This window comes from Pristiophorus japonicus, chromosome 23, assembly GCF_044704955.1.
Source record: "Pristiophorus japonicus isolate sPriJap1 chromosome 23, sPriJap1.hap1, whole genome shotgun sequence".
Lineage (NCBI taxonomy): Eukaryota > Metazoa > Chordata > Chondrichthyes > Pristiophoridae > Pristiophorus > Pristiophorus japonicus.
Window position 1 is genome coordinate 6,414,162 of NC_091999.1, and position 26,472 is coordinate 6,440,633.

The 26,472-nt window shown below is 53.6% G+C and overlaps 1 protein-coding gene across 1 annotated transcript in view; it reads left to right on the forward strand.

Annotated features, from left to right (window-relative positions):
- The window catches only part of LOC139235704 (X-linked retinitis pigmentosa GTPase regulator-interacting protein 1-like), a 118,075-nt gene that overhangs the window by 12,644 nt on the left and 78,959 nt on the right, over positions 1–26,472 (forward strand). Inside the window, exons 7-13 of the mRNA XM_070866744.1 lie at positions 1,906–2,015; positions 3,150–3,227; positions 7,317–7,393; positions 9,812–9,916; positions 17,496–17,565; positions 21,527–21,608; positions 23,887–23,983. Of these exons, the coding sequence (XP_070722845.1) occupies positions 1,906–2,015; positions 3,150–3,227; positions 7,317–7,393; positions 9,812–9,916; positions 17,496–17,565; positions 21,527–21,608; positions 23,887–23,983 (619 nt within the window). The remainder of the gene's footprint in view (positions 1–1,905; positions 2,016–3,149; positions 3,228–7,316; positions 7,394–9,811; positions 9,917–17,495; positions 17,566–21,526; positions 21,609–23,886; positions 23,984–26,472) is intronic.

The following is a 26,472-nucleotide window of genomic DNA, read 5'->3' on the forward strand; positions in this document are numbered from 1 at the left end:
ACTAACCTTTTGTGTTTCATGCACAAGTAACCCCCAGGTCCCGCTGTACTGCCGCACTTTGCAATCTTTCTCCAGCTGGGACCAAACCCATTTATATGAAGGTTTAGCAAAATCTTCCTTGCACTTGTAACTCTATACCTCTATCAATAAACCCGAGAACATTACTTTTTCATACCGTGGGTATTTTGCCAGTTTGTAGACTGTACAATGTCTCGCTATAACTGTCTATCTCTCTCTCTCATAGTAACATAAGAAACAGGAGCCGGAGTCGGCCATTCGGCCCCTCGAGCCTGCTCCGCCATTCAATAAGATCACGGCTGATCTTTGACCTCAACTCCACTTTCCCGCCCGATCCCATTACCCCTCGATTCCCCGAGACACCAAAAATCTATTGATCTCAGCCTTGAATACACTCAAGGACTGAGCCTCCACAGCCCTCTGGGGCAGAGAATTCCACAGGTCCACCACCCTCTGAGTGAAGAAATTCCTCCTCATCTCCATCCTAAATGGCCGACCCCTTATCCTGAGACTGTGTGACCCCCTGGTTCGAGACTCCCCAGCCCGGGGGGGGGGGGAAACACCCTCCCTGCATCTTCCCTGTCAAGCCCCCTCACAATCTGCTATGGCTCAATCAGATCCCCTCCAGAGAGTATCGGTCCATTCTACACAATCTCCCCTCATAGGACAACCCTCTCATCCCAGGAATCAGTCGGGTGAACCTCCGTTGTACTGTCTCCAAGGCAAGTATGTCCTTCCTTAGATATGGAGACCCAAACTGTGCACAGTACTCCAAGTGTGGTCTCACCAGGGGGCTGTACAGTTGGAGCAAGACTTCCTCACTCTTATACACCTATCAGTGGAAACTTCTAAACCCCAGAGAAAGATAGAAAATAGGTGCAGGAGCAGGCCATTCGGCCCTTCGAGCCTGCACCACCATTCAATAAGATCATGGCTGATCATACAACTTCAGTACCCCTTTCCTGCTTTCTCTCCATACCCCTTGATTCATTGCTTAAGAGCTCATAGCAAAACTTTGCTATGAAGAACTAGTTGGTTTATAAGCAAAGGTTTAACAATTACACGACACAGTACCAGTTCACCAGACTGATTCCCGGGATGACAGGACTGACATATGAAGGAAGACTGGATCGGCTAGGCTTATATTCACTGGAATTTAGAAGGATGAGAGGGGATCTCAGAGAAACATATAAAATTCTGACGGGACTGGACAGGTTAGATGCAGGAAGAATGTTCCCGATGTTGGGGAAGTCCAGAAACAGGGGACACAGTCTAAGGATAAGGGGTAAGCCATTTAGGACCGAGATGAGGAGCAACTTCTTCACTCAGAGAATTGTGAACCTGTGGAATTCTCTACCGCAGAGAGTTGTTGAGGCCAGTTCGTTGGATATATTCAAAAGGGAGTTAGATGTGGCCCTTACGGCTAAAGGGATCAAGGGGTATGGAGAGAAAGCAGGAAAGGGGTACTGAGGGAATGATCAGCCATGATCTTATTGAATGGTGGTGCAGGCTCGAAGGGCCGAATGGCCTACTCCTGCACCTATTTTCTATGTTTCTATGTTTCATCCACCAGGCTCACAACCACCTGCCCCATCGTGGATCCCCCGAGCCCAACATGGCTGGGGTTTTATTGAGTCTTGTGAACATCACGTGACTGGCTAAGCCTCTCCCCACTCAGCAGCTCAACCAACCGGTGATCATCCTCACAGGGGCATATATTGCAGAGACCAAAACTGTACGCAGTGCTCCAGGTGTGGTCTCACCAAGACCCTGTACAGTTGTAGCAAGACTTCCTCACTCTTATACTCCGACCCCCTGGGCAATGAAGGTTAGCTTGCTGTGATTGGTGCACAACGACACCCAGGCCCCTCTGATCCCTCTCTGCAGGACTTGTTCCACTGGCTCAGACCCTGAACTCCAACGAGAACTTCGCGAACACTTTGAGTCAACTGGACCTCAGCAGGAACCCGGGGATGCTTGCTGGAGATGAGGCATCGGTGAGTTCGGAGAGTAAAAACAAGGGGCCAAACCAGGGAGAGATGAGGGAGGGTTTCACTCTCGCGAGAGGGGGTCTGGGCTGGGACAGTGATGATCAGATACTCTGTATCTAACCCCCTGTACCTGCCCTGGGAGTGTTTGATGGGACAGTGTGGAGGGAGCTTTACTCTGTATCTAACCCCCTGTACCTGCCCTGGGAGTGTTTGATGGGACAGTGTAGAGGGAGCTTTACTCTGTATCTAACCCCCTGTACCTGCTCTGGGAGTGTTTGATGGGACAGTGTAGAGGGAGCTTTACTCTGTATCTAACCCTGTGTTGTACCTGCCCTGGGAGTGTTTGATGGGACAGTGTAGAGGAAGTTTTACTCTGTATCTAACCCCCTGTACCTGCCCTGGGAGTGTTTGATGGGACAGTGTAGAGGGAGCTTTACTCTGTATCTAACCCCCTGTACCTGCCCTGGGAGTGTTTGATGGGACAGTGTAGAGGGAGCTTTACTCTGTATCTAACCCCCTGTCCCTGCCCTGGGAGTGTTTGATGGGACAGTGCAGAGGGAGCTTTACTCTGTATCTAACCCCTGTACCTGCCCTGGGAGTGTTTAATGGGACAGTGTAGAGGGAGCTTTACTCTGTATCTAACCCATGTACCTGCCCTGGGAGTGTTTGATGGGACAGTGTAAAGGGAGCTTTACTCTGTATCTAACCCCCTGTACCTGCCCTGGGAGTGTTTGATGGGACAGTGTAGAGGGAGCTTTACTCTGTATCTAACCCGTGCTGTACCTGCCCTGGGAGTGTTTGATGGGCAGTGTAGAGGGAGCTTTACTCTGTATCTAACCCCCTGTACCTGCCCTGGGAGTGTTTGATGGGACAGTGTAGAGGGAGCTTTACTCTGTATCTAACCCCCTGTACCTGCCCTGGGAGTGTTTGATGGGACAGTGTAGAGGGAGCTTTACTCTGTATCTAACCCGTGCTGTACCTGCCCTGGGAGTGTTTGATGGGGCAGTGTAGAAGGAGCTTTACTCTGTATCTAACCCCCTGTACCTGCCCTGGGAGTGTTTGATGGGACAGTGTAGAGGGAGCTTTACTCTGTATCTAACCCCGTGCTGTACACTGACCATTCAAAGTCTTTTTTTTCAGTATTTGTACAATTTTCTTGCGAGACAGAACGTCTTAGTTGAGCTGAATCTCTCCGGCACTGACTGTGCCATTGATGTTGTGAGTATAAAATCGATTGTCTCCGTCTGCATCTATCCAGCTTGTCAGCGGGACCTGGGGGTACTGGTGCATGAAACACAAAAGGTTAGTATGCAGGTACAGCAAGTGATCAGGAAGGGCCAATGGTATCTCGGCCTTTATTGCAAAGGGGATGGAGTATAAAAGCAGGGAAGTCTTGCTCCAGTTATACAGGGTATTGGTGAGGCCACACCTGGAGTACTGCGTGCAGTTTTGGTCTCCGTATTTACGAAAGGATGTACTTGCTTTGGAGGCAGTTCAGAGAAGGTTCACTCGGTTGATTCCGGAGATGAGGGGGTTGACTTATGAGGAAAGGTTGAGGAGGTTGGGCCTCTACTCATTGGAGTTCAGAAGAATGAGAAGTGATCTTATCGAAACGTATCAGATTATGAGGGGGCTCGACAAGGTGGATGCAGAGAGGATGTTTCCACTGATGGGGGAGACTAGAACTAGGGGGCATGGTCTTAGAATAAGGGGCTGCCCATTTAAAACTGAGATGAGGAGGAATTTCTTCTCTCAGAGGGTTGTAAATCTGTGGAACTCTCTGCCCCAGAGAGCTGTGGAGGCTGGGACATTGAATATATTTAAGACAGAGATAGACAGATTTTTGAGCGATAAGGGAGTGAAGGGTTATGGGGAGCGGGCGGGGAAGTGGAGCTGAGTCCATGATCGGATCAGCCATGATCGTATTAAATGGCGGAGCAGGCTCGAGGGGCCGAATGGCCGACTCCTGCTCCTGTTTCTGATGTTCTGATGTCATGCATAGAGTTTACTCTGCTTGAGATTGTTGCGATCAGGCAGGGTGAGTGCAGGGCGGACGGGTGTGTGAGTGGGAATGTTAGACTGGCTGTTCACACAGTCGCAGTGAACCAAACTCCAGGCTGTTAACATCTAGCCATGTAAGCCGTGGCTCAGAAGATTGTGGGTTCAAGTCCCACTCCAGGGGCTTGAGCACAAAAATCCAGGCCGATACTCCCAGTGCAGTACTGAGGGAGCGCCGCACTGTCGGAGGGGCAGTACTGATGGAGTGCCGCACTGTCGGAGGGGCAGTACTGAGGGAGCGCCGCACTGTCGGAGGGGCAGTACTGAGGGAGCGCCGCACTGTCGGAGGGGCAGTACTGAGGGAGCGCCGCACTGTCGGAGGGGCAGTACTGAGGAAGCGCCGCACTGTCGGAGGGGCAGTACTGAGGGAGCGCCGCACTGTCGGAGGGGCAGTACTGAGGGAGCGCCGCACTGCGCTGTCGGAGGGGCAGTACTGAGGGAGCGCCGCACTGTCGGAGGGGCAGTACTGAGGGAGTGCCGCACTCTCGGAGGGGCAGTACTGAGGGAGCGCCGCACTGTCGGAGGGGCAGTACTGAGGGAGTGCCGCACTGTCGGAGGGGCAGTACTGAGGGAGTGCCGTACTGTCGGAGGGGCAGTACTGAGGGAGCGCTGCACTGTCGGAGGAGCAGTACTGAGGGAGTGCCGTACTGTCGGAGGGGCTGTACTGAAGGAGCGCCGCACTGTCGGAGGGGCAGTACTGAGGGAGCGCTGCACTGTCGGAGGGGCAGTACTGAGGGAGCGCCGCACTGTCGGAGGGGCGGTACTGAGGGAGCGCCGCACTGTCGGAGGGGCAGTACTGAGGGAGTGCTGCACTGTCGGAGGGGCAGTACTGAGGGAGCATCGCAATGTCGGAGGGGCAGTACTGAGGGAGCGCCGTACTGCGCTGTCGGAGGGGCAGTACTGAGGGAGCATCGCAATGTCGGAGGGGCAGTACTGAGGGAGCGCCGTACTGTCGGAGGGGCAGTACTGAGGGAGTGCCGCACTGTCGGAGGGGCAGTACTGAGGGAGCGCCGCACTGTCGGAGGGGCAGTACTGAGGGAGTGCTGCACTGTCGGAGGGGCAGTACTGAGGGAGCGCCGCACTGTCGGAGGGGCAGTACTGAGGGAGCACCGCACTGTCGGAGGGGCAGTACTAAGGGAGTGCTGCACTCTCGGAGGGGCAGTACTGAGGGAGCGCCGCACTGTCGGAGGGGCAGTACTGAGGGAGCGCCGCACTGTCGGAGGGGCAGTACTGAGGGTGTGCCGCACTCTCGGAGGGGCAGTACTGAGGGAGTGCCGCACTGTCGGAGGGGCAGGACTGAGGGAGTGCCGCACTGTTGGAGGGGCAGTACTGAGGGAGCGCCGCACTCTCGGAGGGGCAGTACTGAGGGAGTGCCGCACTGTCGGAGGGGCTGTACTGAAGGAGCGCCGGACTCTCGGAGGGGCAGTACTGAGGGAGCGCCTCACTCTCGGAGGGGCAGTACTGAGGGAGTGCCGCACTGTCGGAGGGGCAGTACTGAGGGAGCGCCGCACTGTCGGAGGGGCAGTACTGAGGGAGCGCCTCACTCTCGGAGGGGCAGTACTGAGGGAGTGCCGCACTGTCGGAGGGGCGGTACTGAGGGAGCGCCGCACTGCGCTGTCGGAGGGGCAGTACTGAAGGAGCGCCGCACTGTCGGAGGGGCAGTACTGAGGGAGCGCTGCACTGTCGGAGGAGCAGTACTGAGGGAGCACCGCACTGTCGGAGGGGCAGTACTGAGGGAGCCCCGCACTGTCGGAGGGGCAGTACTGAGGGAGCGCCGCACTGTCGGAGGGGCAGTACTGAGGGAGTGCCGCACTGTCGGAGGGGCAGTACTGAGGGAGCGCCGCGCTGTCGGAGGGGCAGTACTGAGGGAGCGCCGTGCTGTCGGAGGGGCAGTACTGAGGGAGCGCTGCACTGTCGGAGGAGCAGTACTGAGGGAGCACCGCACTGTCGGAGGAGCAGTACTGAGGGAGCACCGCACTCTCGGAGGGGCAGTACTGAGGGAGCACCGCACTGTCGGAGGAGCAGTACTGAGGGAGCCCCGCACTGTCGGAGGGGCAGTACTGAGGGAGTGCCGCACTGTCGGAGGGGCAGTACTGAGGGAGCGTCGCAATGTCGGAGGGGCAGTACTGAGGGAGCGCCGCACCGCACTGTCGGAGGGGCAGTGCTGAGGGAGCGTCGCAATGTCGGAGGGGCAGTACTGAGGAAGTGCCGCACTGTCGGAGGGACAGTACTGAGGGAGCGTCGCAATGTCGGAGGGGCAGTACTGAGGAAGTGCCGCACTGTCGGAGGGACAGTACTGAGGGAGCGCCGCACTGTCGGAGGGGCAGTACTGAGGGAGTGCCTCACTCTCGGAGGGGCAGTACTGAGGGAGCGCCGCACTGTCGGAGGGGCGGTACTGAGGGAGCGCCGCACTCTCGGAAGGGCAGTACTGAGGGAGTGCCGCACTGTCGGAGGGGCAGTACTGAGGGAGTGCCGCACTCTCGGAAGGGCAGTACTGAGGGAGTGCCGCACTGTCGGAGGAGCAGTACTGAGGGAGCGCCGCACTGTCGGAGGGGCAGTACTGAGGGAGTGCCGCACTCTCGGAGGGGCAGTACTGAGGGAGCGTTGTATTCCTTCTATTCCACTGGAGAGGGTACAGAGGAGATTTACCAGGATGTTGCACTGGAGAGGGTACAGAGGAGATTTACCAGGATGTTGCACTGGAGAGGGTACAGAGGAGATTTACCAGGATGTTGCCGGGACTGGAGAGTTTTAGCGATGAGGAAAGATTGGATGGGCTGGGGTCTGTTTTCCTTGGAACAGAGGAGGCTGAGGGGAGAGCTGATTGAGGTGTATAAAATGATGAGGGGCCTGGATAGAGTGGATAGGACGGACCTGTTTCCCTGGGCAGAGGGGTCAACAACCAGGGGGCAGAGATTGAAAGTAATTGGGGGGAGGTTTCGAGGGGATTTGAGGGGAAATGTCTTCACCCAGAGAGCGGTGGGGGTCTGTGGGGGAACTCACGGTCTGAAAGGGGGGTAGAGGCAGAAACCCTCACCACATTTGGATGTGCTCCTGAAGTGCCGTAACCCACAGGGCTCCGGACCCAGAGCGGGAAAGTGGGATTAGGCCGGGAAGCTCTTGGTCGGCCGGCACGGGACACGATGGGGCAAGTGGCCGTTTTCTGCGATGTGCGTTCCCGATGTAAAACCTTGTGACTGATTCCCAGATGACTAACCCCCCCGCCCTTTGTCTCTCATACCTTCCCAGCTCTTTGCTGCCATGCTGCACGGGTGTTGCACGCATCTGAGCCACCTCAATCTGTCGCACAACACCTTCTCCCACAAGTAAGTGCATCTCCGAACCAACCGGGACCCTTGTCGCAGGCGCTCCGTGTCGCTCCCTCCCCATCGGCCCCCCCCCCCCCCGCCCCGCTGTTCACATCCAAAGACCCGTGCTTAAATGTCGGGGTCTGAAAGTCCGTCTCAGAACATGAAAAATAGGAGCGGAGAAGTCTTGCTCCAGTTGCACAGGGTATCGGTGAGGCCACACCTGGAGTACTGCGCGCAGTTTTGCTCTCCGTATTTACGAAAGGATACACTTTGCTTTGGAGGCAGTTCAGAGAAGGTTCACTCGGTTGATTCCGGGGGATGAGGGGGCTTGACTTCTGAGGAAAGGTTGAGGAGGTTGGGGTAACGTCCATAATAAGCGATGAAACTGGGCGCGGTGTACAATGAGCAAATCTGACCTTAGCCCCTTTTATGAGACTCCAGAGTGCAGGTACCTCGAGGGAGGCCTGCTTATGTACCGTGCTCCCAAGGGAGGCTGGGATCCCTTGGGACTCCAACAGGTACGCCGTCTGGTGGTGGTGTAATACAGGTTTTTTTTACCCAATAAGGGAATTGAGGGTTACGGGGAGCGGGCGGGTAAGTGGAGCTGAGTCCACGGCCAGATCAGCCATGATCTTGTTGAATGGCGGAGCAGGCTCGAGGGGGCTCGATGGCCTACTCCTGTTCCTAATTCTTATGTTCTTATGTTACAAGGGGTTCAATAGAGAACAGGTTTGGGCCTCTGCTCATTGGAATTCAGAAGAATGAGAGGCGATCTTATGGAAACGTATCAGATTACGAGGGGGCTCGACAAGGTGGATGCAGAGAGGATGTTTCCACTGATGGGGGAGACTAGAACTAGGGGGCACGGTCTCAGAATAAGGGGCCGCCCATTTAAAACTGAGATGAGGAGGAATTTCTTCTCTCGGAGGGTTGTAAATCTGTGGAATTCTCTGCCCCAGAGAGCTGTGGAGGGCTGGGACATTGAATATATTTAAGGTGGAGATAGACAGATTTTTGAGCGATAAGGGAGTGAAGGGTTATGGGGAGCGGGCGGGGAAGTGGAGCTGAGTCCATGATCGGATCAGCCATGGTCGTATTGAATGGCGGAGCAGGCTCGAGGGGCCGAATGGCCGACTCCTGCTCCTATTTCTGATGTTCTGATGGTAATATTCACTCCTCGGGGTGAGGAATCAGCTGGTTCACACCCTCCCTCCGACACACAGCAAGGGTGATGGTGATCAGGACCAGGATCCTCAATTATTGTTCTTCTGGAACCCAGAGGCTGCTGAGTCTGATTGTGTGATACCTGCTCATGTTCAATATCTCTCTCTCTCTCTCTCTCTCTCTCCCCCACCGCCCCCAACCTACAACGTGGAATAACCGTTACTGACCCCGGGGATCGCGCCACCGTTTTCTTTCAGCCGTGGCTCAGTGGGCATCACACTCACCTCTAAGTCGGAAGGTTGTAGGTTCGAGTCCCACTCCAGGGGCTTGAGCGCATAAACCGAGACTGACATTACCAGTGCAGTGCTGAGGGAGCGCCGTACTGCGCTGTCGGAGGGGCAGTACTGAGGGAGCGCCGCACTGTCGGAGGGGCAGTACTGAGGGAGCGCCGCACTGTCGGAGGGGCAGTACTGAGGGAGCGCCGCACTGTCGGAGGGGCAGTACTGAGGGAGCCCCGCACTGTCGGAGGGGCAGTACTGAGGGAGCGCCGCACTGTCGGAGGGGCAGTACTGAGGGAGCGCCGCACTGTCGGAGGGGCAGTGCTGAGGGAGCGCCGCACTGTCGGAGGGGCAGTACTGAGGGAGCCCCGCACTGTCGGAGGGGCAGTACTGAGGGAGCCCCGCACTGTCGGAGGGGCAGTACTGAGGGAGCGCCGTGCTGTCGGAGGGGCAGTACTGAGGGAGCGCCGCACTGTCGGAGGGGCAGTACTGAGGGAGCCCCGCACTGTCGGAGGGGCAGTACTGAGGGAACGCCGCACTGTCGGAGGGGCAGTACTGAGGGAGCGCCGCACTGTCGGAGGGGCAGTACTGAGGGAGCGCCGCACTGTCGGAGGGGCAGTACTGAGGGAGCGCCGCACTGTCGGAGAGGCTGTCTTTCGGATGAGACGTTAAACCGAGGCCCCGTCTGCTCTCTCGGGTGGATGTAAAAGATCCCGGGGCACTATTTTGAAGAAGAGCAGGGGGAGTTATCCCCGGTGTCCTGGGGCCAATATTTATCCCTCAATCAACATCACGAAAACAGATTATCTGGGTCATTATCACATTGCTGTGTTTATGGGAGCTTGCTGAGCGCAAATTGGCTGCCGCGTTTCCCACAATACAACAGTGAGCGCACTCCAAAAGTACTTCATTGGCTGTAAAGCGCTGTGGGACGTCCGGTGGTCGTGAAAGGCGCTATATAAATGCAAGTCTTTCCTTTATCTCTCCGTAGGAAGGTGAAGGAGACTCTACCATCGTTCAAGAGCTTCTTCAGCTGCGCATTCTCCCTCAGTCACATCAACTTCTCGGGGACCAAGCTCCCGGCCGAGGCCCTAAGGTAGGCCATGACTGAGGCCTAGTCACTCAATGCAGGCCTTTCGCGAACCCCCCAGGCATCCACTCCACACAGGGACAGTCCCAGAGAGCCGACTGTAGTTGGCCGATCACTAGCTGGTGCTATTACAAGAACAGACATCACCGACCAGATCCAACACCGCCTCCAGTGCGCCAGTGCAGCCTTCGGCCGCCTGAGGAAAAGAGCGTTTGAAGAACAGGCCCCTCAAATCCACCACCGAGCTCATGGTCTACAGGGCTGTAGTGATACCCGCCCTCCTGTGTGGCTCAGAGTCATGGACCATGTACAGTAGACACCTCAAGTCGCTGGAGAAATACCACCAACGCTGTCTCCGCAAGATCCTGCAAATCCCCCTGGGAGGACAGACGCACCAACGTTAGCGTCCTCGACCAGGCCCAACATCCCCAGCATCGAAGCACTGACCACACACTCGACCAGCTCCGCTGGGCAGGGCCACATTGTCCGCATGGCCCCCCCGACACGAGACTCCCCAAAGCGAGCGCTCTACTCGGAACTCCTTCGCGGCAAACGGGCCAAAGGTGGGCAGAGGCAACGTTCCAAGGGACCACCCTCAAAGCCCACCCTGATAAAGTGCAACATCCCCCACCGACACCTGGGAGTCCCTGGGCCCAAAGACCAGTCCCGCCCTAAGTGGAGGAAGTGCATCCGGGAGGGCGCTGAGCACCTCGAGTCTCGTCGCCGAGAGCGTGCAGAAAGCAAGCGCAGGCAGCGGAAGGAGCGTGCGGCAAATCAGTCCCACCCTCCCCTTCCCTCAACCACTGTCTGTCCCACCTGTGACAGAGACTGTGGCTCTCGTATTGGACTGTTCAGCCACCTAAGGACTCACCTAGGGAGTGGAAGCAAGCCTTCCTCGATTCCGAGTGACTGCCTCTGATGATGATGATATTACACTTCTCCCTCCTTATTGAAGAAGTAATCCTAACAAAACAATTATCGTACATAACCCGCACAGCTATACACAACAAAGATAATGGGCCCAGAAATACCTGTTGCTTCTTCCCGCTGGCGTTTGATTGAAAATAGGAGGGAAGATGCATACCTACCTTTATTGCAAAGGGGATGGAGTATAAAAGCAGGGAAGTCTTGCTCCAGTTATACCGGGTATTGGTGAGGCCACACCTGGAGTACTGCGTGCAGTTTTGGCTTCCATATTTACGAAAGGACATACTTGCTTTGGAGGCAGTTCAGAGAAGGTTCACTCGGTTGATTCCGGAGATGAGGGGGTTGATTTACGAGGAAAGGTTGAGGAGGTTGGGCCTCTACTCATTGGAATTCAGAAGAATGAGAGGTGATCTTATCGAAACGTATAAGATTACGAGGGGGCTCGACAAGGTGGATGCAGAGAGGATGTTTCCACTGATGGGGGAGACTAGAACTAGGGGGCATGGTCTTAGAATAAGGGGCCGCCCATTTAAAACTGAGATGAGGAGGAATTTCTTCTCTCAGAGGGTTGTAAATCTGTGGAATTCTCTGCCCCAGAGAGCTGTGGAGGCTGGGTCATTGAATATATTTAAGGGGGAGATAGACAGATTTTTGAGCGATAAGGGAGTGAAGGGTTAGGGGGAGCGGGCGGGGAAGTGGAGCTGAGTCCATGATCGGATCAGCCATGATCGTATTAAATGGCGGAGCAGGCTCGAGGGGCCGAATGGCCGACTCCTGCTCCTATTTCTTACGTTCTCATTACCTGTTCTTGCTGCGCCCACGCGAGTCCTCGGTCCTGACACCTCCCCTGACTGCCCACTGGAGCACGTGCACATCGGGATATGCGCAGGACTGGGGCTGGAGTCACATGGCTCAGTGGGCAGCCAATCAGGTGGCGTATATTTTCATCCATAATAATCGGAGTTGCGTAAGTTCGAAGTTCATGTTACCATGAATGCGAGACATCCCCAAAACACTCATAAAAGATAGAAAAAATGCACAACGTATTTTTATTAAGTTAAATTAGTTGTTAACATGTTTAAAAAATATATATTTTCCTGATTTAAAAAAAAAAAGTTTTAAAAATTATGCTTTAAAATAAACTTACTGCAGTCGGGAGGGTTTTTAAACAAGATAATGTGTTTTTTAGAACTCTATTTTAAAATGTTTTTGCGTGTTTTACAACTCTTCCGCCTGTAACAGTAGGCGATGTGCCTGCTCTCATCAGGGGCGCGAGTCTTGAGGACATTGCCGGGCAAGATATGGGTAACTACAGCAATCTCTGCCCGTGTAAGTGTCCTCGCTCGCGAGGTACGGGAGATCTGTCAAGCCACAAACTTGAAAGATCGGAGAAGCCGGTTTTCAGTCGGTAGAAATTTCGTATGGACCCAGGGGAGGCCGGAATTTACATCAGAAATAGGTGCAGGAGTAGGCCATTCGGCCCTTCGAGCCTGCACCACCATTCAATAAGATCATGGCTGATCATTCACCTCAGTACCCCATTCCTGCTTTCTCTCCATACCCTTTGATCCCTTTAGCCGTAAGGGCCACATCTAACTCCCTCTTCAATATATCCAATGAACTGGCCTCAACAACTCTCTGTGGTAGAGAATTCCACAGGTTCACAATTCTCTGAGTGAAGAAGTTTCTCCTCATCTCGGTCCTAAATGGCTTACCCCTTATCCTTAGACTATGTCCCCTGGTTCTGGACTTCCCCAACATCGGGAACATTCTTCCTGCATCTAACTTGTCCAATCCCATTGGAATTTTATATGTTTCTATGAGATCCCCTCCCATTCTTCCAAATTCCATTGAATATAAGCCCAGTCGATCCAGTCTTTCTTCATATGTCAGTCCAGCCATCCCGGGAATCAGTCTGGTGAACCTTCGCTGCACTCCCTCAATAGCAAGAATGTCCTTCCTCAGATTAGGAGACCAAAACTGTACACAATATTCCAGGTGTGGCCTCACCAAGGCCCTGTACAGCTGCAGTAAGACCTCCCTGCTCCTATACTCAAATCCCCTATCTATGAAGGCCAACATACCATTTGCCGCTTTCACCGCCTGCTGTACCTGCATGCCAACTTTCAATGACTGATGTACCATGACACCCAGGTCTCGTTGCACCTCCCCTTTTCCTAATCTGTCACCATTCAGATAATAATCTGCCTTCCTGTTTTTGCCCCCAAAGTAGATAACCTCACATTTATCCACATTATACTGCATCTGCCATGCATTTGCCCACTCACCTAACCTGTCCAAGTCACCCTGCAGCCTCTTAGCATCCTCCTCACAGCTCACACCTCCACCCAGCTTAGTGTCATCTGCAAACTTGGAGATATTACATTCAATTCCTTCATATAAATCATTAATGTATATTGTAAATAGCTGGGGTCCCAGCACTGAGCCCTGCGGTACCCCACTAGTCACTGCCTGCCATTCTGAAAAGGACCCGTTTATCCCAACTCTCTGCTTCCTGTCTGCCAACCAGTTCTCTATCCACGTCAGTACATTACTCCCAATACCATGTGCTTTGATTTTGCACACCAATCTCTTGTGTGGGACCTTGTCAAAAGCCTTTTGAAAGTCCAAATACACCACATCCACTGGTTCTCCCTTGTCCACTCTACTAGTTACATCCTCAAAAAATTCCAGAAGATTTGTCAAGCATGATTTCCCTTTCATAAATCCATGCTGACTTGGACCGATCCTGACACTGCTTTCCAAATGCGCTGCTATTACATCTTTAATAATTGATTCCAACATTTTCCCCACTACTGATATCAGACTAACCGGTCTATAATTACCCATTTTCTCTCTCCCTCCTTTGTTAAAAAGGTGGATTACATTAGCTACCCTCCAGTCCATAGGAACTGATCCAGAGTCGACAGACTGTTGGAAAATGATCACCAATGCATCCACTATTTCTAGGGCCACTTCCTTACGACATAGACTTAAGCACACACTACTGTATGGTATAGTATTAGACAGTCCGTCGTATTGACGATGACCCGTTACCACACGAAAAAGGGATGAAGGACCCAATATTCCGGTTCCCGAACTACATCCTGAAGGGTGGGCGATGTCTGTGGGTGGGTTTGTTTAACGTGGGGTGGCCGTTGTACACCAGCCACCACACGGGGCTTGACAGAGCGAGAGGTCTTGGTCCAGGGGCGAGGGTTAACCAGGACGACCGGAGACCAGCTCTGCTGCACGGACCCAGTGTGTACACATATCGCACCGTGCTGCCCCCTGGGCCCTCGCCTCTCCTGGGCCCCTGAAGTCACGCCCCTCCTGGGCCCCGATCTCTCGCCGCTCCTCCGCCCCGATCAAACATGGAGCAGTCTCTAACCGGACATCAATTGGTTTCCTCTTATCTTGGAGACCACAAATATCGACCCACTGTTATTTGAAATATCAAAATAGATTAAACGCCAACGAACAGAATGAACACGATTCAGTCGGGATGCTCAAAACAGCAGCATCCAATCCCTGAAGTACGACCAGAACTGCACGCAGTACTCCAAGTGCGGTTGAATTGAACGTTAACTTCTGTAGCTTAAAAAGCTGGTAAAGGAATGATCGGATGGTACAAAGGAATGAACACGACACAAGATGGCTCTTAACAGAAACTCTCGTCATGTGACCTTGCCATGTGACACTTTATAACACTTACATCAGCAGTTGCACTACATCGGTAGTCCACTAGGTGGAGCGCTCGATTACATCATCGTCATCATCATCGTAGGCAGTCCCTCGGAATTCCCTCCACTCTAAACACGAGTCCTTCGGTGGCTGAACAGTCCAATACGGGAGCCACAGTCCCTGTCACAGGTGGGACAGACAGTGGTTGAGGGAAGGGGAGGGTGGGACTGATTTGCCGCACGCTCCTTCCGCTGCCTGCGCTTGCTTTCTGCACGCTCTCGGCGACGAGACTCGAGGTGCTCAGCGCCCTCCCGGATGCACTTCCTCCACTTGGGGCGGGACTGGTCTTTGGGCCCAGGGACTCCCAGGTGTCGGTGGGGATGTTGCACTTTATCAGGGAGGCTTTGAGGGTGGTCCCTTGTAACGTTTCCTCTGCCCACCTTTGGCTCGCTTGCCGTGCACCATGTACAGAAGGCACCTCAAGTCGCTGGAGATATACGACCAACGATGTCTCCGCAAGATCCTGCCAATCCCCTGGGAGGACTGACGCACCAACGTTAGCGTCCTCGGCCAGGCCAACATCCCCAGCATCGAAGCACTGACCACACACTCGACCAGCTCCGCTGGGCAGGGCCACATTGTCCGCATGGCCCCCAGACACGAGACTCCCAAAGCGAGCGCTCTACTCGGAACTCCTTCTCTACTAGAGCCGAGATACTGAATATAGGCTTCAATAACAGGCCCAGTGATCCCATCACTGAGAGAGAGGCCTGGATACTGATTACAGGCCTCAGTAACAGGCCCAGTGATCCAGGCATTGAGAGAGAGGCCTAGATATTGAACACAGTCCTCAGTAACAGGCCCAGTGATCCAGGCACTGAGAGAGAGGCCTAGTTGTTGAACACAGTCCTCAGTAACAGGCCCAGTGCTCCAGGCACTGAGAGAGAGGCCTAGCTGTTGAACACAGGCTTCAGTAACAGGCCCAGTGATCCAGGCACTGAGAGGGAGGCCTAGTTGTTGAACACAGGCCTCAGTAACAGGCCCAGTGCTCCAGACACTGAGAGAGAGGCCTAGATACTGAACACAGTCCTCAGTAACAGGCCCAGTGCTCCAGACACTGAGAGAGAGGCCTAGATACTGAACACAGGCTTCAGTATCGGGTCCAGTGATCCAGGCACTGAGAGAGAGGCCTAGATACAGAATACAGGCCTCGGTAACAGGCCCAGTGCTCCAGGCATTGAGAGAGAGGCCTAGTTGTTGAATACAGGCCTCGGTAACAGGCCCAGTGCTCCAGGCACTGAGAGAGAGGCCTAGATACTGAACACAGTCCTCAGTAACAGGCCCAGTGCTCCAGGCACTGAGAGAGAGGCCTAGTTGTTGAATACAGGCCTCAGTAACAGGCCCAGTGATCCAGGCACTGAGAGAGAGGCCTAGATACTGAACACAGGCCTCAGAAACAGGCCCAGTGATCCAGGCATTGAGAGGGAGGCCTAGTTGTTGAATACAGGCCTCAGTAACAGGCCCATTGATCCAGGCATTGAGAGGGAGGCCTAGTTGTTGAATACAGGCCTCAGTAACAGGCCCATTGATCCAGGCATTGAGAGGGAGGCCTAGTTGTTGAATACAGGCCTCAGTAACAGGCCCATTGATCCAGGCATTGAGAGGGAGGCCTAGTTGTTGAATACAGGCCTCAGTAACAGGCCCAGTGATCCAGGCACTGAGAGGGAGGACTAGTTGTTGAATACAGGCCTCAGTAACAGGCCCAGTGATCCAGGCACTGAGAGGGAGGCCTAGTTGTTGAATACAGGCCTCAGTAACAGGCCCATTGATCCAGGCATTGAGAGAGAGGCCTAGATACTGAACACAGGCCTCAGTAACAGGCCCAGTGATCCAGGCATTGAGAAAGGCCTAGCTGTTGAATACAGGCCTCAGTAACAGGCCCAGTGATCCAGGCATTGCAAGAGAGGCCTAGTTGTTGAATACAGGCCTCAGTAACAGGCCCAGTGCTCCAGGCACTGAGAGAGAGGCCTAGCTGTTGAATACAGGCCTCAGTAACAGGCCCAGTGATCCAGGCACTGAGAGAGAGGCCTAGCTGTTGAACACAGGCCTCAGTAACAGGCCCAGTGATCCAGGCACAGAGAGAGGCCTAGCTGTTGAACACAGGCCTCAGTAACAGGCCCAGTGATCCAGGCACTGAGAGAGAGGCCTAGCTGTTGAACACAGGCCTCAGTAACAGGCCCAGTGATCCAGGCACTGAGAGAGAGGTCTAGATACTGAACACAGGCCTCAGTAACAGGCCCAGTGATCCAGGCACTGAGAGAGAGGCCTAGCTGTTGAACACAGGCCTCAGTAACAGGCCCAGTGATCCAAGCACTGAGAGAGAGGCCTAGCTGTTGAACACAGGCCTCAGTAACAGGCCCAGTGATCCAGGCATTGAGAGAGAGGCCTAGTTGTTGAATACAGGCCTCAGTAACAGGCCCAGTGATCCAGGCACTGAGAGAGAGGCCTAGTTGTTGAATACAGGCCTCAGTAACAGGCCCAGTGATCCAGGCATTGCGAGAGAGGCCTAGCTGTTGAACACAGGCCTCAGAAACAGGCCCAGTGATCCAGGCATTGAGAGAGAGGCCTAGCTGTTGAACACAGGCCTCAGTAACAGGCCCATTGATCCAGGCATTGAGAGAGAGGCCTAGCTGTTGAACACAGGCCTCAGTAACAGGCCCATTGATCCAGGCATTGAGAGAGAGGCCTAGCTGTTGAACACAGGCCTCAGTAACAGGCCCAGTGATCCAAGCACTGAGAGAGAGGCCTAGCTGTTGAACACAGGCCTCAGAAACAGGCCCGGTGCTCCACCCGATGAGGACAGACCGAGTTGTTGAGTACGTTGATTATTCTCTGTCGAATGCACGCACTGCTGTTGTTACCTGATTCTGCGAGTTAAATCGAACCCCCTGCTTTTCCTCCTCCTCTGCCACAGGGCCTTGTTGCAGGGTCTGAATTCCAACACGCACCTCAAGGGCCTACACCTGGATCTCAGCAGCTGTGAGGTAAGCCTGCACCACCCTCTGTGTTTATAAAGTGACAAACAGGCCCCCTAACCCGCCCCCCCCCCACCCCCGAGCCCCGCCTACCCGCGGCGTAAACGCAACCAATTCACGGCCCCCGCGCATGTGGGAAGTACGTCAAGGCCTTGGGAGCGGGTGTCAGAGGGAGATTGACCAGAATGGTGCCAGGGGATGATGTGGAGAAACTGGAGAAGCTGGGGTTGTTCTCCTCAGAGCAGAGAAGGCTAAGGAGGAGATTTGATCGAGGCGTTCAAAACCATGAAGGCATTCGATAGAATAAATAAGGAGAAACAGTTTAAAAAAAAATTCATTCATGGGATGTGGGCATCGCTGTCAAGGCCGGCGTTTATTGCCCATCCCTGTCTGGAGTAAAAATAAAACGGGGAAGGTGGCTCAACCGTGGCTAACAAGGGAAATTAAGGATAGTGTTAAATCCAAGGAAGAGGCATATAAATTGGCCAGAAAAAGCAGCAAACCTGAGGACTGGGAGAATTTTGTAATACAGCAGAGGAGGACAAAGGGTTTAATTAGGAGGGGGGAAATAGAGTATGAGAGGAAGCTTGCTGGGAACATAAAAACTGACTGCAAAAGCTTCTATAGATATGTGAAGAGAAAAAGATTAGTGAAGATAAATGTAGGTCCCTTGCAGTCAGAACCAGGTGAATTTATAATGGGGAACAAAGAAATGGCAGACCAATTGAACAAATACTTTGGTTCTGTCTTCACGAAGGAAGATACAAATAATCTCCCGAAAATACTAGGGGACCGAGGGTCTAGCGAGAAGGGGGGACTGAGAGAAATCCTTATTAGGCGGGAAATTGTGTTAGGGAAATTGATGGGATTGAAGGCCGATAAATCCCCGGGGCCTGATAGTCTGCATCCCAGAGTACTTAAGGAAGTGGCCCTAGAAATAGTGGATGCATTGGTGATCATTTTCCAACAGTCTATCGACTCTGGATCAGTTCCTATGGACTGGAGGGTAGCTAATGTAACACCACTTTTTAAAAAAGGAGGGAGAGAGAAAGCGGGTAATTATAGACCGGTTAGTCTGATATCAGTAGTGGGGAAAATGTTGGAATCAATTATTAAAGATGAAATAGCAGCGCATTTGGAAAGCAATGACAGGATCGGTCCAAGTCAGCATGGATTTATGAAAGGGAAATCATGCTTGACAAATCTTCTAGAATTTTTTGAGGATGTAACTAGTAGAGTGGACAAGGGAGAACCAGTGGATGTGGTGTATTTGGACTTTCAAAAGGCTTTTGACAAGGTCCCACACAAGAGATTGGTGTGCAAAATCAAAGCACATGGTATTGGGGGTAATGTATTGACGTGGATAGAGAACTGGTTGGCAGACAGGAAGCAGAGAGTCGGGATAAACGGGTCCTTTTCAGAATGGCAGGCAGTGACTAGTGGAGTGCCGCAGGGCTCAGTGCTGGGACCCCAGCTATTTACAATATACATCAATGATTTAGATGAAGGAATTGAGTGTAATATCTCCAAGTTTGAAGATGACACTAAGCTGGGTGGCGGTGTGAGCTGTGAGGAGGATGCTAAGAGGCTGCAGGTTGACTTGGACAGGTTAGGTGAGTGGGCAGATGCATGGCAGATGCAGTATAATGTGGATAAATGTGAGGTTATCCACTTTGGGGGCAAAAACAGGAAGGCAGAATATTATCTGAATGGCGACAGATTAGGAAAAGGGGAGGTGCAACGAGACCGGGGTGTCATGGTACATCAGTCATTGAAAGTTGACATGCAGGTACAGCAGGCGGTGAAGAAAGCAAATGGTATGTTGGCCTTCATAGCGAGAAGATTTGAGTATAGGAGCAGGGAGGTCTTACTGCAGTTGTACAGGGCCTTGGTGAGGCCTCACCTGGAATATTGTGTTCAGTTTTGTTCTCCTAATCTGAGGAAGGACATTCTTGCTATTGAGGGAGTGCAGCGAAGGTTCACCAGACTGATTCCCGGGATGGCAGGACTGACATATGAGGAGAGACTGGATCAACTGGGCCTGTATTCACTGGAGTTTAGAAGAATGAGAGGGGATCTCATAGAAATATAAAAGTCTGACTGGACTGGACAGGTTAGATGCAGGAAGAATGTTCCCGATGTTGGAGAAGTCCAGAACCAGGGGTCACAGTCTAAGGATAAGGGGTAAGCCATTTAGGACCGAGATGAGGAGAAACTTCTTCACTCAGAGATTTGTGAACCTGTGGAATTCTCTACCGCAGAGAGTTGTTGAGGCCAGTTCATTGGATATATTCAAGAGGGAGTTAGATGTGGCCCTTACGGCTAAAGGGATCAAGGGGTATGGAGAGAAGGCAGGAAAGGGGTACTGAGGGAATGATCAGCCATGATCTTATTGAATGGTGGTGCAGGCTCGAAGGGCCGAATGGCCTACTCCTGCACCTATTTTCTATGTTCCTATCCCTAATCGCCCCTCAAGAAGGTGGTGGTGAGCCGTCTTCTTGAACTGCAGGGGGCAGTTGAGAGTCAACCACATTGTTGTGGGTCTGGAGTCACATATAGAGTCACGACGGCTGTATCCAGTGAGGTTCCGCAGGGCTCAGTGATGGGTCCCTTGTTTTTTGTGGTATATACCAACGACCTTGAATGTTGGGGGTATGATTAAGAAGTTTGCAGATGACACTAACATCGGCCGTGTGGTTGATAATGATGAAGAAAGCTGTGGACTGCAGGAAGATATCGATCGACTGGTCAGGTGGGCAGAGCAGTGGCAAATGGAGTTTAATCCGGAGAAGTGTGAGGTAATGCATTTGGGGAGGGCTAACAAGGCGAGGGAATACACATTAAATGGTCGGACACTGAGAAGTGTGGAGGAACAGAGGGACCTGGGAGTGCAGGTCCACAGATCCCTGAAGGTAGCAGGCCAGGTGGATAAGGTGGTTAAGAAGGTAGACGGAATACTTGCCTTTATTGGCCGAGGCATGGAATACAAGAGCAGGGAGGTTATGCTTGAACTGTATAAAACACTGGTTAGGCCACAGCTGGAGTACTGCGTGCACAGTTCTGGTCACCACATTACAGGAAGGATGTGATTGCACTGGAGAGGGTGCAGAGGAGATTTACCAGGATGTTGCACTGGAGAGGGTACAGAGGAGATTTACCAGGATGTTGCACTGGAGAGGGTGCAGAGGAGATTTACCAGGATGTTGCACTGGAGAGGGTACAGAGGAGATTGACCAGGATGTTGCACCGGAGAGGGTACAGAGGAGATTTACCAGGATGTTGCACTGGAGAGGGTACAGAGGAGATTTACCAGGATGTTGCACTGGAGAGGGTACAGAGGAGATTTACCAGGATGTTGCCGGGACTGGAGAATTTTAGCGATGAGGAAAGATTGGATAGGCTGGGGTCTGTTTTACTTGGAACAGAGGAGGCTGAGGGGAGACCTGATTGAGGTGTATAAAATGATGAGGGGCCTGGATAGAGTGGATAGGACGGACCTGTTTCCCTGGGCAGAGGGGTCAACAACCAGGGGGCAGAGATTGAAAGTAATTGGGGGGGAGGTTTAGAGGGGATTTGAGGGGAAATGTCTTTACCCAGAGGGCGGTGGGGGTCTTGGGTGGAACTCACGGCCTGAAAGGGGGGTAGAGGCAGAAACCCTCACCACATTTGGATGTGCACCTGAAGTGCCGTAACCCACAGGGCTACGGACCCAGAGCGGGAAAGAGGGATTAGGCCGGGTAGCTCTTGGTCGGCCGGCACGGACACGATGGGCTGAAATGGCCTCCTTCCTCGCTGTAAATGTCTGCGGTTCTGTCTAACTCGGCATAGGCCCGGTGGGGGTTTGGAGATTCTCAGTCTGGTGGTCCCCAGACGCCCCTCCCCCACCCCGGCTCTCTCCCCCCCCCCCAGTACTGACCCTCTCCCCCCCACACCCCAACCCAGTACTGACCCTCCCTCTCTGCTCTTCCAGTTGCGCTCGAGCGGTGCCCAGGTAATCCAGGAGAACGTCTGGGAGATCGGGAACATCAGCAGCCTGGACATATCGGACAACGGTGAGTGCAGGGGTCGGGGGGGGGGGGGGTGGGGGTCAGGGGTCGGGGTGAGTGTGACCGCGGGGAATGCCTGGTGGGAACCGCTTGCATCCGGGTCTTTCGGGGGGGTCGGGGCGAGGGGAGGGAAGAGCTGTTAATTCTGCGACGTTCCTCCAGCATTCTGCAGCCTGGAGATGCTCAGATATTATGTCCGTAAGCCAGCAAACAGGAAAGCCAATGGTAGGTTGGCCTTTACTGGCCAAGGGTTGACGTATAAGATTAAGGACGTCTTGCTACAACTGTACAGGGCCCTGGTGAGACCACACCTGGAATCCCGTGCACAGTTCTGGTCTCTAACTTCACACAGATCTCAATGTGTTGGGAGACTGGGCCCAAGGCAGGATAATGACGTATAACAGTGACTAGTGGGGTGCCGCAAGGTTCAGTGCTGGGACCCCAGCTATTTACAATATACATTAATGATTTAGACGAAGGAATTGAGTGTAATATCTCCAAGTTTGCAGATGACACTAAGCTGGGTGGCGGTGTGAGCTGTGAGGAGGATGCTAAGAGGCTGCAGGGTGACTTGGACAGGTTAGGTGAGTGGGCAAATGCATGGCAGATGCAGTATAATGTGGATAAGTGTGAGGTTATCCACTTTGGTGGCAAAAACAGGAAGGCAGAATATTATCTGAATGGTGACAGATTATTAAAAGGGGAGGTGCAACGAGACCTGGATGTCATGGTACATCAGTCATTGAAAGTTAGCATGCAGGTACAGCAGGCGGTGAAGAAGGCAAATGGTATGTTGGCCTTCATAGCGAGAGGATTTGAGTATAGGAGCAGGGAGGTCTGACTGCAGTTGTACAGGGCCTTGGTGAGGCCCCACCTGGAATATTGTGTTCAGTTTTGGTCTCCTAATCTGAGGAAGGACGTTCTTGCTATTGAGGGAGTGCAGCGAAGGTTCACCAGACTGATTCCCGGGATGGCAGGACTGACATATGAAGAAAGACTGGATCGACTAGGCTTATATTCACTGGAGTTTAGAAGGATGAGAGGAGATCTCATAGAAACATATAAAATTCCGACGGGACTGGACAGGTTAGGTGCAGGAAGAATGTTCCCGATGTTGGGGAAGTCCAGAACCAGGGGTCACAGTCTCAGGATAAGGGGTAAGCCATTTAGGACCGAGATGAGGAGAAACTTCTTCACCCAAAGAGTGGTGAACCTGTGGAATTCTCTACCACAGAGAGTTGTTGAGGCCAGTTCGTTAGATATATTCAAGAGGGAGTTAGATGTGCCCCTTACGGCTAAAGGGATCAAGGGGTATGGAGAGAAAGCAGGAAAGGGGTACTGAGGTGAATGATCAGCCCGTGATCATATTGAATGGTGGTGCAGGCTCGAAGGGCCGAATGGCCTACTCCTGCACCGATTTTCTATGTTTCTATGTTTCTATGTTATGCGTGTGGGCAGGGCAAATGCTCAACACTTAACACTCTCCATGGAAAGGAATTAAAGAAGATGGAGATAGAAAGAGATTTGGGCTATTAAAGTTACACAAGCAATGCCATGCAACAGCTCGAGGAAATAGGGTGTTGGGGTGTTTCTGTAGGACAATTGGGTGATCAGGAAGGCCAATGGTATCTTGGCCTTTATTGCAAAGGGGATGAAGTATAAAAGCAGGGAAGTCTTGCTCCAGTTATACAGGGTATTGGTGAGGCCACACCTGGAGTACTGCGTGCAGTTTTGGTTTCCATATTTACGAAAGGACATACTTGCTTTGGAGGCAGTTCAGAGAAGGTTCACTCGGTTGATTCCGGAGATGAGGGGGTTGACTTATGAGGAAAGGTTGAGTAGGTTGGGCCTCTACTCATTGGAATTCAGAAGAATGAGAGGTGATCTTATCGAAACGTATAAGATTATGAGGGGGCTCGACAAGGTGGATGGAGAGAGGATGTTCCCACTGATGGGGGAGACTAGAACTAGGGGGCATGGTCTTAGAATAAGGGGCCGCCCATTTAAAACTGAGATGAGGAGGAATTTCTTCTCTCAGAGGGTTGTAAATCTGTGGAATTCTCTGCCCCAGAGAGCTGTGGAGGCTGGGTCATTGAATATATTTAAGACAGAGATAGACAGTTTCTTAACCGATAAGGGGATAAGGGGGCGGGCAGGGAAGTGGAGCTGAGTCCATGATCGGATCAGCCATGATCGTATTAAATGGCAGAGCAGGCTCGAGGGGCCGAATGGCCGACTCCTGCTCCTATTTCTTAGAGTCTCATGTTCTTATCTTCGCCTCCAGGGTTTGATTCAGATATGTTGACCCTGCTTCCAGCGTTAGCCAAGAATAAATCCATTCGACACCTGTCCATTGGAAAGAACTTCAATGTCAAGTCCAAGTGAGTAGTCCTCAACTTATTTCTTCTCTCCTACTAGGCTCTTCCCGTCCTGTTCCCCGACCGGCCACCCACCTTGCACCCTCCGTAACCATCCGCTCGTCTGAAACTCCTACTGTCCCGTGTCCTAACTCGCACCGAGTCCCGCTCACCCATCACCCCCTGTGCTCGCTGCCCCGTGTCCTAACTCACACCCAGTCCCGCTCACCCATCACCCCCTGTGCTCACTACCCCGTGTCCTAACTCGCACCCAGTCCCACTCACCCATCACCCCCTGTGCTCACTGACCCCGTGTCCTAACTCGCACCCAGTCCCACTCACCCATCACCCCCTGTGCTCGCTGCCCCGTGTCCTAACTCGCACCCAGTCCCACTCACCCATCACCCCCTGTGCTCGCTGCCCCGTGTCCTAACTCGCACCCAGTCCCACTCACCCATCGCCCCCTGTGCTCACTGCCCCCGTGTCCTAACTCGCACCGAGTCCCGCTCACCCATCACCCCCTGTGCTCACTGCCCCGTGTCCTAACTCGCACCGAGTCCCACTCACCCATCACCCCCTGTGCTCGCTGCCCCGTGTCCTAACTCGCACCGAGTCCCACTCACCCATCACCCCCTGTGCTCACTGCCCCCGTGTCCTAACTCGCACCGAGTCCCGTTCACCCATCGCCCCCTGTGCTCACTGCCCCGTGTCCTAACTCACACCCAGTCCCACTCACCCATCACCCCCTGTGCTCACTGCCTCCGTGTCCTAACTCGCACCGAGTCCCGTTCACCCATCACCCCCTGTGCTCACTGCCCCCGTGTCCTAACTCACACCGAGTCCCGCTCACCCATCACCCCCTGTGCTCACTGCCCCCGTGTCCTAACTCACACCGAGTCCCGCTCACCCATCACCCCCTGTGCTCACTGACCTACATTGGCTCTCGGTCCGGCAACACCTCGATTTCAGAATTCTCCCCCTATCCTCCATTTCAAATCCTCCCGTGGCCTCTTCGCCCCCCCCCCCGCCCTGCCCCCCCCCCCCCCGCCCTGCCCCCGCACCCCCCTCCGCCCCGATCTCTGCAACCTCCTCCAACGTCGGTGTTCTCTCTCAGGCCGTGATCCTTACCCACGGATCCATCACAGACCCAATCCACGTCCGGACCGGGGTCAAACGGGGCTGCGTCATCGCCCCAACCCTCTTCTCAATCTTCCTCACCGCCATGCTCCACCTCACAGTCAACAAGCTCCCCGCTGGAGTGGAACTAAACTACAGAACCAGTGGGAAGCTGTTTAACCTTCGCCGCCTCCAGACCAGGTCCAAGATCACCCCAACCTCCGTCGTCGAGCTACAGTACGCGGACAACGCCTGCGTCTGTGCACATTCTGAGGCTGAACTCCAGGATATAGTCGATGTATTCACTGAGGTGTACGAAAGTATGGGCCTTACGCTTAACATCCGTAAGACAAAGGTCCTCCACCAGCCTGTCCTCACCGCACAGCACTGCTCCCCAGTCATCAAGATCCACGGCGCGGCCCTGGACAACGTGGACCATTTCCCATATCTCGGGAGCCTCTTATCAACAAGAGCAGACATTGACGACGAGATCCAACACCGCCTCCAGTGCGCCAGTGCAGCTTTCGGCCGTCTGAGGAAAAGAGTATTTGAAGACCAGGCCCTCAAATCCACCACCAAGCTCATGGTCTACAGGGCTGTAGTGATACCCGCCCTCCTGTATGGCTCAGAGACGTGGACCATGTACAGTAGACATCTCAAGTCGCTGGAGAAATACCACCAACGCTGTCTCCGCAAGATCCTGCAAATCCCCCGGGAGGACAGACGCACCAACGTTAGCGTCCTCGACCAGGCCCAACATCCCCAGCATCGAAGCACTGACCACACTCGACCAGCTCCGCTGAGCAGGGCCACATTGTCCGCATGGCCCCCCAGACACGAGACTCCCAGAGCGAGCGCTCTACTCGGAACTCCTTCACGGCAAACGGGCCAAAGGTGGGCAGAGGAAACGTTACAAGGGACCACCCTCAAAGCCTCCCTGATAAAGTGCAACATCCCCCACCGACACCTGGGAGTCCCTGGGCCCAAAGACCAGTCCCGCCCTCAGTGGAGGAAGTGCATCCGGGAGGGCGCTGAGCACCTCAAGTCTCGTCGCCGAGAGCGTGCAGAAAGCAAGCGCAGGCAGCGGAAGGAGGGTGCGGCAAACCAGTCCCACCCTCCCCTTCCCTCAACCACTGTCTGTCCCACCGGTGACAGGGACTGTGGTTCCCGTGTTGGACTCATGAGAACCCCTCTTCCTGAACTCCGGAGCACTGCCTCGGAACAAGAACCCGCTCCAGACCCCACAACCTTCCAAGATCTATCACGGCTCCTCCAATTCCAGCCACTCGCACATCCGCCCCGATTTACATCGCTCTGCCATCGGCGGCCGGACCTTCAGCTGCCTGGGGCCCCAAGCTCTGGAACTCCCTCCCTAAACCTCTCCCCGCCTCTCTCTC